The following is a 13,053-nucleotide window of genomic DNA, read 5'->3' on the forward strand; positions in this document are numbered from 1 at the left end:
CAGTCACAGAATCAAGATCAATAAGCCACGACCAATTCTAGGAGGTGGAGACACACCTCCACCATCGATATTTTTACCAGTTCTAACACCAGCTGTCTTCCGCGAGTACTATCTTTCTCAGCTGGGTTCAAGAATTCATTGCATGGCCACACAAAACTCACATACCACATTCATGCGTATGAGGTTTATTAGGAAGCAACAGGTTATTATTGCAGATTAGGAACACTCAGGACCCAATTCTTCAATCGAGATGGCTCTTCTCAGCCACACCAAAAGGCAGGTGTCTCTGTGGTCCTTTGGTCCTCTGCCTGGTCTCTCAAAATGTTACAAAGCTTTTTATTCTGCCAGGAGGTACCTAGAGGCACCCCACTCTGCCAGCTAGTCTAAGACTGAAGATACTTAGCTCTAACCTCATGGGAAAGCACACCCAGCTCCAAATGTCTAGAGGCATCCACTATGCCAGCAGTACTTCTGCCCAAAGTCACTTGATCCGCTTTCTTTGTGGGTTGGTCAACCTACCTCTATCGAGTGCCTGCAAGACTCCTAGTGAAAGGAGCTGCCTTTCTCACGCTGCGGCTCAGAAGGCCACTGTGTCATTTCCTGCTGGCTTCCTGGTTCTCCAGCTTCTGCTGTCATCATTTTTGTGCCTCTGCTTCTTGTCATCTCTGGCTGCAGTGCTCCAGCTCTCTGCATGTGTGTCCCTCTCCTGGATCGAGGAGGTTCTCCATACAGGGATACCAGGACCAAAGAATATGCTCCACTCCTGGATCTACTTTCTAGATGGTGGTGCGATGCCCCTTTCCACCTATGGGATGGCTCATTTTAAGCCAAGCAGTCTGGTAAAACTGGCCAAGCCTCTCATTCTGGTCCATGCACCTTATTTTCGGGGTCACAACCCATCATGTGGTGGAAGTTACAAAGCCCATGGCTAGATGAGCCATATTAAATGATTCACTGCACTGCAGATTATACTTCAATAATAATGAAGGCAAAAGGCCTCTCGCCATTCACCCAACAAGCAGCACCATGACAGAAATACTTAAATTGTCAATAGTTTCATTTTATATGAATCCATCATCAATGTCCATGAGAACAACAATCAAGACATCAAATGATGTATTGCATTGGTTAAATCTGCTGCTAAAGACCTTTTCAAAATGTGTTAAAAAGCAAGGATGCCATTTGAAGGACCCAGGTGCGTCTGACTCAAGCCATGGTATTTTCACTTACCTCGCATGCATGTGAAAGCTGGGAAAGAAGGAAGCCAAAGAAGAAAGGTATACTGTGGATTATGGTACTGATGGAGAACATCAAACCTATCGTGGTGTGATGGTTAGCGTTATGTCAACAGGACACTCCTGGGCAGGAGTGGAGGTAGAGGTAGGGGTGGAGCCCAACCTATCAATCATGTCACAGCCTTACGACACCTCCATAAGGGTGTGACCTTTTGTATAAAAGAGAGACGGAGCAGAACTAAGTGTTACTGACCCTCTGCCTACAACTGGGTCTGGATTCTGCTTCTGGGTCATCAATTTCCTGTCTGTCACCTGCTGATCCCAGGAGTCATCAGGAGACTGCTGGCCTCGGATTTACCTGGCCAACCTTGGATTCAGTTGCCTCTGTATCCACCAGCCTGTGGCCCTCCTGCTTCATCATGCTGTCTCCTGTTCATCAGCATCCACAGCTACATGAGTCAGGAAAAGTCTCTGACTTACATCTGCCTATGGACTCAAACTTAACTGGACTTACCTACGTCTACAACCGTGTAAGCCACTTAAAAATCATTTTATTGATGGGATAACCCATTTTTAAAAATATAAATCTCTTCCTATACATAGACAAATCCAAACATCGCTGGGTTTGCTTCTCTGGAGAACCTGACCTAACACACACAGAGAACCAGAAAAATGAACCACTCTTGTCTTGAAGAAACACTGCTAGCATGCTCGGTCAAAGTGAGGATGGAAACACTTTGTCTAATCTATCTTGGATACGTTATGAGGGGGGACCAATTCCTGGAGAAGGTCATCATGTTTAATGAAGTAGAGGGTCAGCCAAAGAGGGGAAGACTCCTGGTGAGATGGACGGACCTAGTGGCTCAATGGGCTCAAGCAGAGCCGGGACTGTGAGGGGCGCAGGACTGGGTGGCTTTTCACGCTGCTGTACGTAGAGGCCTATGGGTAGTTCCTGAATTAACCGAGCAACACACCACCAATCCCAGGCCTGATCTCACATGGATGGTTGCAGCCAAGATTGAATGAGTAAATGTGAAGAGCCAGCTCGCAGTGAATCCTCAGCAGGCATCAGTCAGCACGCAGCAGTACTCCAGAAGAGGAGGCCTGGTGATAGGTTTCCATTAAGAGTGTGCTGAAGGTGCCCTAAAATTGGCTCCAACCCAGCGACCCTCGGAAGCACAGCTCCAAACACTATCTGGTCCCGCACATCCTCCAAGAGCAGCTATGTGTGCGCCACTATTGAACCTGCTCCTTTAACCAAACTGGCTGACGGTCTTCCTCTTTTTGTTGCTGACCCTTTGGTTGACCAAAGCATGATGTCCTTCTCCAGAGATTGGTCCCTCGGGGCAACATGTGCAAAGTCTTACCACCCTCACTGAAAGATTACAGCAAAGCCCAAAGAGTCACAGAGAATACCCCCTACGGAGCAATTCTACTCTGTAACACGTGGGTTTGTCAAGAGTCTGATCAGACTCCTGGGCAACTAACAACATTAGCTGTTATCTGGGGGGGGGGGGGTCCAATCAGTACTGACATAGTGACTGAGGATCTAGTGTGCACGTAAGCCATTATTTTTGGCTATTGTAAGTAAATCACCATTTTTCCAGGTGAAAATAAAGCAGGTAAACGTAGCCTTAGCAGTTTTGCTCTCTTTAGTATTAAAGAATCACCAATGCATCTAAAGTCTTCCTTTTTAACAGACTCTTGGCAGCCTTCTCTGCTATCCAGGCGCTGGTCAACCGTCCTTACGAAGCCAACAGCAATCGTTGACCCCACTGGAAGTGTTGCTGAGTTAAAACTTTGCAAATAAGGCACTTCTGACATGATTAAAGTCAAACCAAAAGCAAAGTCACCGTCATTGAGTTGATGCGGCATTGCAGCAGCCTGGTAGCATACCGTGGGCTATGCATTGGGCAAGTAAGCACAAGACCAGCAGTTCAAACCCACCACTTGTTCACTAGGACAAAGATGAGACGTTCTATTCCTGTAAAGACTTACAGTCTTGGAAGGTCCTAGGGGACAGCCGACCTACTCTGTTCTTTTTATTTACTTATTTTTACCTACTCTGTTCTACAGGCTTACTGAGAGTCATTAAAGCCAGGAAAAGTTTATGTTTAGTAAAACACACCTGAAGGAGAAAACTCTTTATTTCTAATTTAGGAAGATATCAATTTAAGCATAGGTCATGTTCTTTTTTTGTGTTTTTTTTTTGTTTTCCTTCTCCCTGAAAGGGAAAGTTCAAGCACAAGAAATGCCTGGAAACATTCGATCTCCCTTCCCCAGACAGCGTGGTCCCTTCAACAAAACAAGAACCAGGAGACTAAGGAAAGAACAGCCACCGAAGGTTCACTAGAGAGATTGGATGTGCAACTCATAGTTCAAGCAACAGTAGCTAGGGTGACAAGAGGAGAAAGAAGAAAAGACACGGCCTTGCCAAAAAAGGAAAGCAAAGAAGTGCTAGAAAAGAAAAAATAGACGATACAAGAAAAGGCTTATATGTGTGTGGAGCGAGCGAGACAGAACCAGAATAGAGATAATGAGGGAGGTGAACAAGACACACTGATCACATGAACAGAAAAGGCCCCTGATATCTACTTCACACACACACACACACACACACACACACACGATTAGGACACCAGCTGTGAATCATTAGTGTAACTCAACATGGTTTTAATACCATCGATGTACCCGTTAGAACCTGTACAGAGTTTTTCATTTCACAGTCAAAAACATGGAAACCATAAGGTCTAGCTTTCCTACTTCTACAAGAAAGGCTCTGGAAGATCAGGTGAGAAGCTATGTGAGACGAGGCCTTGGAAATGTAAAAGGGCACGGAAATCCCAGTACTACAAAGAATAACAGCCTTGGAACGCCAAGCAGCAAGCCAGTCTTCTGCTCCTCATCTCCCAGGCCCATGGTAGGAAAATGTCCAATCTAAGTCTCACTAACAAAATGGAATGTCATTTAGCAATTAAAAAGGATAATTATGTAGACTCTTCCAAGATTTGTCAACACGTGAGAACTATGTGAACTCCTGTGATATTTAAGAGGAAAGAGCACATACAGACACGTAGTTCTTGCCTACGAGCACGAAAGAAGCGTGTGTGTCCACATTGAAAACGCAGCCCTGGTGGCGTAGCGGGTTATACATTAAGCTACTAACCACAAGGTGGGCACTTTGACTCGTGAACAGCTTCTCAGGAAGACGATGCGCTCCCACCAACATGTACAGCCTTGGGCACTTACAGGGGTGGTTCTACTCTGTCCCATAGGGCTGCTGGGAGTAGGAATTCACTTGATGACAAGGGTTTGAGGTTTTTTTCATGGGAGGGCAGAAGGGTGGGGTATATATTGGAAAAGACTGAGTCAATGTAAGGTGGTGTAAGTCATTAACATTTGGTATGCATTCATGTTTTTCTTTAAAGTGGATTTAGCTAAGAAGGATAAAGCATGAGAGTACACATGACGATCTAAATCAGCCACCTTAGCTTTACAACAGACTTATAATTGAATGGAAAATTGATCATCTGTTCTGTAAGTCTCCCAATTCACAATAAAAAATTAAAAATGCTTTACTCCTGTAACAAGTGACAGTCTCAGAAACTCACAGGGGCAGGCCTATACCATCCAATAGGGTGGCTATGCGTTGGCATTGAATCAGTGGCAGAGAGTTGTCCCATAAGTCCTCAGTATGCCTGTTAGGTCAATTCCCAATAAAAAGGACCCCATCTGACCCAGTCAAACTGTCCCAGGGGTTACTAAGGCTGAATCTTCAGGGAAGCAGATTGCTATATCATTCTGTCTGTCTGTCTGTCTGTCTGTCTATCTATCTATCTATCTATCTATCTATCTATCTATCTATCTATCTATCACAGAGTCATTAGAAGGTTCAAAGCACCAACGGTGCCCTTAGCTGCCTATTTATCCACTGCATTATTACCAGGACCCTTTTCTAGCCCTCGGAATAGCTGCCTGTTTTTAGGTGCCTTGAAAACATGATTCACAGACAACATGAGTAATCAATGGCAAATGCTAGGTAATTGGTAGAAACACTAGAAATTACAACATGGGAGAAGCCAAGAGGAAGTTGGTCCTGGGAAGCCAAGAGTTTGACCTACAGAACTGATGGGCAGGATTTTTCTTAATAGTTTCATTGCTATGCAACTCAGACATCATACAATTCAGTAGTTCAGTGACATTACTGAGAGTTGTGCAGTGATGGCTACCATCAACTTCAGGACACTTGCTTCTTTCTTGTCCTCATTATTGGTTCCCTGTTTCCCCAGTGTCCCCCCTTCTACGCCCCTGGGGAATGATGAATCCACTCCCTGTCTCTGTAGATCTGCCTACAAACAAACGAAGACCCAGCAACAGTGATCAGATGGAGAAACAAGAAAACAGAATAAAAAACCTCAACCATAAAGAAAGCAGAAAACATGAAAACGCTGGACAAATTTAAACTGGGTCAAGAGGGAGATCAGATGATACGTTACATTTTAACCTAACGATATCTGCCCAAACCCACTTTACAGTGCTCTCTGTCAGATATGAAGACTAGCCACACCCCTAGGCTGCGGTCAGAGGGGAGTTACCCGAGGCTGAATCCAGAGACCCTGCAAATGGGTTTTGTGTTTCTACTATCACTCGTGGGCAGGATTTGACGGTCAGAATACATTTTATACCCTCTCCTTCCTTTCAACTGGCAACTGCAGGAGAAACCACAGCAGATACCGGCTACAGCCAGCCTACCTCACCCACCCAGTATCAACTGCCGGAAAACAGCACTGGCTCCCACCTCCCTCGTAGCAAGTCTCTGTGTCTGGAGGCAGAGAGAGGGTATACGGACTCCCGGAGGGCTGCTTCCCGGCTCTTAGCGATGGCCCACGCGAGCCGGTTCAGTCAGTACCCATGGCTGCACTTGCAGCAACTTATGCAGGAAAGAGCAAAGGGGTTTGTTCTTTTAGTCTGTGGATTTCCATTTCCTGTGCCAATTTCAAAGCCCTTCTTCATTCAGAAGTGATGACAACCCATGGGGAAATCCATAGGAGGGGCCTGAGATGTTTTTATGATCTGGAAGACAAATTGTTAGCATGTTTCATAATCCTTTGGTTCCCAAACTTATTTGACCTATCACCTCCATTTCAGAAAAAAAAAAAAAAAAAGGCTCAACCTCCTTGCGTCCCAACAATTGAAAACTCTTGTTTAGTAACCCAGTGCCTCCCGGGTGACTCCAGTGGTGCCCTCCAGGGGGCGGCATGCCCACTTTGGGAAACATTGTAATCGGTCAACAAATGGCTCCACTTAGCAATGGCCAAACCCAACACGGGCATCATTGCGGATGAGCCTCTGGTGTTCCTCAGCAGGCAGAAAGGTGGCATAGCAGGGCAAAACACTAGCATCAGTTAGTGTAGCCTTTTGAAACTCTCTTCTTAAACCTCTGATAGCTCTGCGAGAAGCTCTAATAGCAAGAAGAAAAAAAGAGGCCGTTGACGGGTGAATGGGACATGATTTGGAATTTCACCACACATCTAAATTTGCTGATGGTCTGCTGAAGGTTCCGAGAAATCCTGCAGCGTTACTTCTCACCCAGACTCTGAACGTGTTGGGCAGGAGTGTGTTTTGGTTCCCTGTAGGTTACACTTAGTGAGCACTGCGTAAGGGCCAGAGAGCACCATGAGAAAACCCTCGGAGTGGTAGCTCTCCCTGACCTTGGCCTTCTTTCTGCTCACATCCAGGCACGCAGTTACAAAGAAAGGGAGCCCTTCTATATTTTAGTGACGGCATGAAATAAACTCAGGCGCTTCCCCACCCAGAATCCCACCCCTTGAATGAATTCACAGATTCTGTGTGGTTTCAACAGTGCGTAGTACTAACCACTAACACGAATTCCCCAAGACACATCATGGAAGAAAGGCTTCTTGATCTACTTCCTAAAAATCACCCACGAAAAGTCAGCCTATGGGGCACAGTTCTCCTGAGACCCACACGGGGTTGCTGTGAGCTCCTCGGCGTGATTCCGACAGCAGGGGGTTCAGAAATGTCTGCCATCTCCAGTCTTTGCAGCACAAGCGCAGAAGCGCCGCGCCACCAACTCGTCTGCCTGACAACCCCAGCGCAACGCTGTGCCGGGTGGTGTTGCACAAAGCTCAGGGCGATGCTTTCATCTTTGTTACACTCTCCTACAAACAGGAGAGATGCTTCTGCTGAGAAAGACAAATGGGTAGTGCACACATGGTATGGATTCAACATTTTTTTCCCCATAATTCTGTTGAGATTTGAGTGCAAAAAGATTCAGGAGCAAAAAACCTGGCACGTAACATGCCTGCTACAATCCTACCCACTCCTGCCTCTCACTCCAGTCCATTTGTCTTTGCTGAAAACCTTCAGCCCTGACCTGAATCTCACCGACTCTCTCTTTGCTTTGATGGGCTTGGGGGAATGAAACCCACATACGCCATCTCCATATGTGATAACACACTGAGGTTATTGGACCTGTTCCCAGGATGTGTTTACTCTTGTCTGTGTGACAGATTAGATGTAATTTTCTTTTTAAACAGCTAAGTACAATTAAGAGGTTTCTGATGATGATCGTGGGTACAACTCAGAGAATAAACCCCGGGAGTGAATCTTACCCCCCTACTAGAGATGGGGAGTCAATCGGATTCTTCCCCAGGGCTTCCAGCACGCAAGGATTCCCAAGCTCGATGCAGATGCTCCCCACAGCTGGCCTTGGGAGGTATAGAGGGGGTTAGTCTTGGATTTGTTATCATCACCTGGCTTCTCTTAACACCAAATGAAGTTCAGATAAAAGTTATCTAAACATTCCATGGGATTAGCTCAGACTTAACTAAGGCAACGTTTTGCCTAAAAAAAAAATTCCTGGACTGTGGGTTTAGGGTCAAATGAAGATAGTGGATGAGCTCCTGGTGGAAAGTTATGTTCACTTGCCCCCGCCCCACCCCACCTCCAGCCACGTCCTGGACAGCTATCTCTAGAGGTGTCAGTTACCCCCAAATTCGCACGCATCATATTCTTCACTGCCCGGCGTGAGTGGTGCTATCCAGCCACAAGCTCCCTCTCCCTGTTGCTTCCATTAGGTTAAACCAGAGCAAACTGCCACCATTTTTTTCCCAAGAAACAGCAGTTTGCCCGGGTCCCCTCCTCTTATGTTCTTCACACTAACTGAAGCCCTGCTCGCCTGCCTTCATTGCCCTCAGCAATTTTCCCAGGGAAATGCCTTGCTGTCACAGCTGGATGATGCCTGCAACCGTCTCTTAACCAGTCTTGCCTCCTTCTAAGCAAGCGCTCAGATGGTGAAACCCCTTCAAGAATTCTCCACAGCCTTGATGACGAAGTAAGCTCACCTAACTTGAGCACACAAAGGAAGTCCCTCATGCTCTGCCCCTGGCTTGCTTCTGCTCCAGCCGCTCCCAGTCCACACTCAGGGCGTGGACTTAACACTCCATGGCCTGTTTTCGGAATGCCCTACCTTCCAAATCCCTAACTCCCTCCGCCTCATTACCATTGACAATCATCTTGGTAACTACAGGCTCCACAAAGTCATCATTGCCTCCTCTCTGGGTTAGAGCTCATTCGCCCTGGTTCATCTAACATTCTGTGGTGACGACAGCAATCTTCTGGTCAACACATACCCATCCACCTCCTTCACTAAACTATCGATTTGATATGTGTAGGCACTACGTCTGGTTCTTCTTTGTATCCAAGGTGCGTAGCCTGGTGCTTATCACAGCGAGTGTGCCTAATGAGTGTCTGATGAGTGGGCAGATGATTGAACAGGCTGCAGTGGCACAGAGAGAAGAAGGCAGTATTAGGAAGAGGACGCACACTCACTGCAAAGCTTCGAGGTCAATGCGCTTCTCTGAAAAACACTGATCAACGTTTTCTGTTACTATTCCACAGCTCATATTGTTGTGCAAATGCTCTTCCACAATTGCTATTGTTATGATTACATGATTGCTACCCAGTGAAAGGATTTCTGAGCAGCAGAAAACCCTGTGTTTACCTTTTCTAAAACCATTATCTAACACACCTAATGGCCACAACAGTCAAGATTTGACCCTCCGCTTCTAGGGACCCTCCAGAGTCATGTAAGTCCAGTCCCATGATTCTCTATTCTAATGGTTCCCTCTTAATCTTAAAAATTTAATGCACCTCCTAATAGACTAATTTACTCTCAAACAGGGCTCTGGACATTGAAGAGAACATAGCTCATTAAAATTTAATTTATTCCAATCTCCTTATATAAACATTTATTTATATATGCCCCTGCATAAAATGCGTAGGGTCCATATGCCAAATTGGTTGGAAATTGCAAACTCATCAGGAAGGCTATAGACATCCAACCTCCAATATACCTTTTAGTCAAATCACAATTGTTCCCAAAACTCTCATGCACTAATGGTGACAAGATTTACTCCAAGGCTTTTGGTTCACATTTTGGGCTTTCTCCATGCTGGTTCCAGTTTAAGTTTTCCAACCATTTTATTTAATATGGATCAATAGAACGCATGTTCTTCAACCAGGTAGACACTCACTGGCCATAAAGAACCCACACACTGTACCCCTGTGGTCATGCCTTGTGCTGGAATCACCCATGGAAATCTACCACCATCTACCATCTACCCCCCACCCCCCAATCTCAATCTGTGGAACAGAATTTTGGCATGATGCCTTTCTACTTCTATTTTCACTTCCTCTTCTGGTCTCCTACAGCCCGAACTGTCATTGGGACTGTTAGCTCTACATTGTACTATTTATTAACCTTACTTGTGTCTTTGGTACATGTCCTTAAGTAGCCGGCATGATCTCTGGGTCCCTCACAGTAGTGACTCAGTGAGTTCTCCATAAGAGCTTCTTCTAGTGGACTTTGATCATGTCCGGATCCCTTCTGTTCTCCTGGGTAATGGAGAACTCCTAACCCTACCTCATGCTCCAGCATGTGTTCTTCAAGACCCTACCTTTCTCACCTTTCCTTCCTGCTTACCCACTGGCATGTCTTCCACCATCACCCTGCTGCCCCAGCCAAGCCCACTAACCCCGTGAAAACAGCTGCCGCAGGCAAATGTTTCCTAAAACGCAGAGAAGTTGTCAAGAAATAGACACTAACCCAGAGGCCCACTGCCTGAAGTGGGCTCCACCTCTTGGTGACCTCACGCATGGCAGAGCACAACTGTGCTCCACTGAGCTTTCAGTGGTGAGTTTAGAGAAGCAGTCTGGCAGGCCTTTCTTCTGCTGTGCCTCCAGGTGGACTCAAACTTCCAGTTTTTAATTTGGGGGCCAGGAATGTTAATCCCTGTCTCACCCAGAACTCCAGATAAGCCACTAACCTGTACGTTTCTCTCTCCAGAACAAGGTCTTTGGGAAGCAGGGTCTCTATCTTGTATAACAAGCATCTGACTTTCGGAGGCATTCAGAATTGTTTGTGGCATGAATGGGTGGATGAACACAAAAACTGCATACCCCCTTGGTCATTAGTCAAATTCTAGACAGCTTTCCTAAATCATTTCACTCTGAGATGGAGTTCTAAAATGAGAAGGAAAAATCCCATCTCCTGAGACAACCAATCCACGTAGAGGTTAATCCCTGAAAGTTTGTGCCTGAGCTGACAATAAAGTTTCTCTACAGAGGGAGGAGGTAATATAGGCCTACGGAGTAATTGATTTGAAGATAGATTTTGCCATCTTAAGCGGAGGGGTGCCAAATGCATGTGATGTACTATTATCATTTTCAACCCCCCAAACTCACTGTCAATGAGTCAATGACAATTCACAGTGACCCTATAGGACAAGGTAGAACTACCCCTGTGAGTTTCTGAGAGTATGACTCTTTATGGGGTTTAAAAGGACCACCTTCCTGCCAGGGCGGGGCTGGTGGTTTCAAACTGCTGACCTTGAGATGAGCAGCGCAGGGCATTACCACGACACCACGATGTCTGTATTTCTTAATGTGAGGTCCTCCCTTTGTTTGTTTCTCCTTCCCCGGAATCTCAAAGGATTACTAGAAAGTTTCCACTGGTATGGACTCACTCTCATGGCCATCCAGTCAATGCTGACTCACAGTGACCCCCATGGGTTTCTGAGACTGTAACTGTTTATGAGAGCAGAGAGCCCAGGCTTTCTCCCTTCGAGCTACTGCTGGTTTGGAGCTGCCGACTATGCAGATCGCAGCCCAGACTGGGTAACCACTACACCGCCAGGGCTCTTGGATTGGGATCCACAGGGGTGGACTAAATGCCTGCAAGAAGGCAAAGAGGTGCGTCCCCAAATATAAGAGACAAATGTCTTTCAACAAAGAATTTCTAACTGGAAGACAAAGGATAGACGTGAGAGTCTCCCTGAATCTGGTGTGAACAACTCCAGCACTGACCTTGGCTTGTTGAGGGCCAGTAAGGGGGGCACTCACCGGCACAGTGTCCGCTGAGGTTGAGGAACTGCTGTTCCTTGCAGGCCGTCCAACAGCTTCCCCCCATGAGTGTGCCATGCGGGTGACAAGAGGTGCAGTCGGATTCTGAGGGGCCATGGCACTGCTTGCAGGTTGGGTGGCATTCTAGGTGGAAATAAAATAAGAAGCAGGATTGGAATGAACAGTTCTGAGTGTGAAGTCACGACGCATTTCATCTGCTTGGCTAAGTCCAGACGGGCAGCCTTTCAATTCATCCTCTTCCGAGAGCTCCCGAGCAAGCCTGCATGTCTTTAGACTCCAACAAAACAAAACCCCAAATCAAACCTGCTGCCACTGAGTCAATAGTGACTCACAGAAACACCTTGTGTTACAGAGTAGAACCGCCCTCCCACTACCCGGGACAGGGGGCAGTTGGGGGCTGTAATCTTTATGGAAGCAGTTTTCCAAGCCTTTCTTCCACGGAGCTGCTGGGTGGGCTTGAACAGGCAACCTTTAGTTAAGTAGCTGCTTGCAAACCATTTGTGCCACTAGGCTCTAAGACACGGAATTTACAGTGGCAATCAGGATACACGGGGCTTCAAGAAGTCCGTGCAAGGATGGAATTACATCATGGAATTTTCCCAGACTTTTTGGGGCGCCCTCACTCTTAGAGCCCAAGGCCCAACATCTAGAGCCAGACAAATCTCAGTCTGCAGGCACATGTTCCTGAGGGCCGCCCCTGGCCAGCCCGGCCTTTGCAAACAAGTAAGTCCAAAGCAAAGCAGCAAAGAGTGCTGTAAGCTCCTGCGAACATCCCAAAGCCGAAGGAGAGGGCCCATCCAAAATTCGGAGGAGGCATTTGGCTCTGCAAGGATTCCTGGCAGGCAGGGAGGGAGCCACGACCAGAAAACAATTCCAAAAGTGTATCTGGTGCCAACCACACTCTACCCTCAGCCCCCCAACCTGGATGTGTCTACTAGCAGCCAACCTTGGTTTCAACTTGAAGAACAGATCAAAGTAAGCTCTCTGCCTGGAGGTTATCATGGACCAGGTCTGAAGTTCAATTTCTTAAATAAAAGGATGCCAAAGTTATATTTTTTCTTTAAACCCCACCGCACCCCCGACCATCAAATTAGCCAGAGGTACTACCTTTGAAAACCCAAGTGCGTCACATTAAAGCGGAGGCACTGAAGATAAGGGTGGGGGGAATCAAAGGAGGGAACAGCTGCAGCTGCATTCACGCTGCCAAGGCAGGCAGCAGGGCGAGCGCGGATGGAGAGGCCAGGCTTCCTCTGCCAAGGACCAGGAGGCCCCTCGCTTCCCAGAGGGAGGGGAGGGGCTGGAGCTGCACAGAGCTCGCTGAACTGGTGACCAAGAATTCTCTCCGGCACATAGCGGGTGGGAAGCGAAAGCA

At 46.9% G+C, this 13,053-nt stretch overlaps 1 protein-coding gene across 1 annotated transcript in view; it reads right to left on the reverse strand.

Moving 5' to 3' along the window:
* The window catches only part of FRAS1 (Fraser extracellular matrix complex subunit 1), a 587,299-nt gene that overhangs the window by 225,368 nt on the left and 348,878 nt on the right, over nt 1-13,053 (reverse strand). Inside the window, exon 20 of the mRNA XM_075544919.1 lies at nt 11,661-11,804. Coding sequence (XP_075401034.1) covers nt 11,661-11,804 — 144 coding nt within the window. The remainder of the gene's footprint in view (nt 1-11,660; nt 11,805-13,053) is intronic.

This window comes from Tenrec ecaudatus, chromosome 3 (assembly GCF_050624435.1).
Source record: "Tenrec ecaudatus isolate mTenEca1 chromosome 3, mTenEca1.hap1, whole genome shotgun sequence".
Classification (NCBI taxonomy): Eukaryota; Metazoa; Chordata; class Mammalia; order Afrosoricida; family Tenrecidae; genus Tenrec; species Tenrec ecaudatus.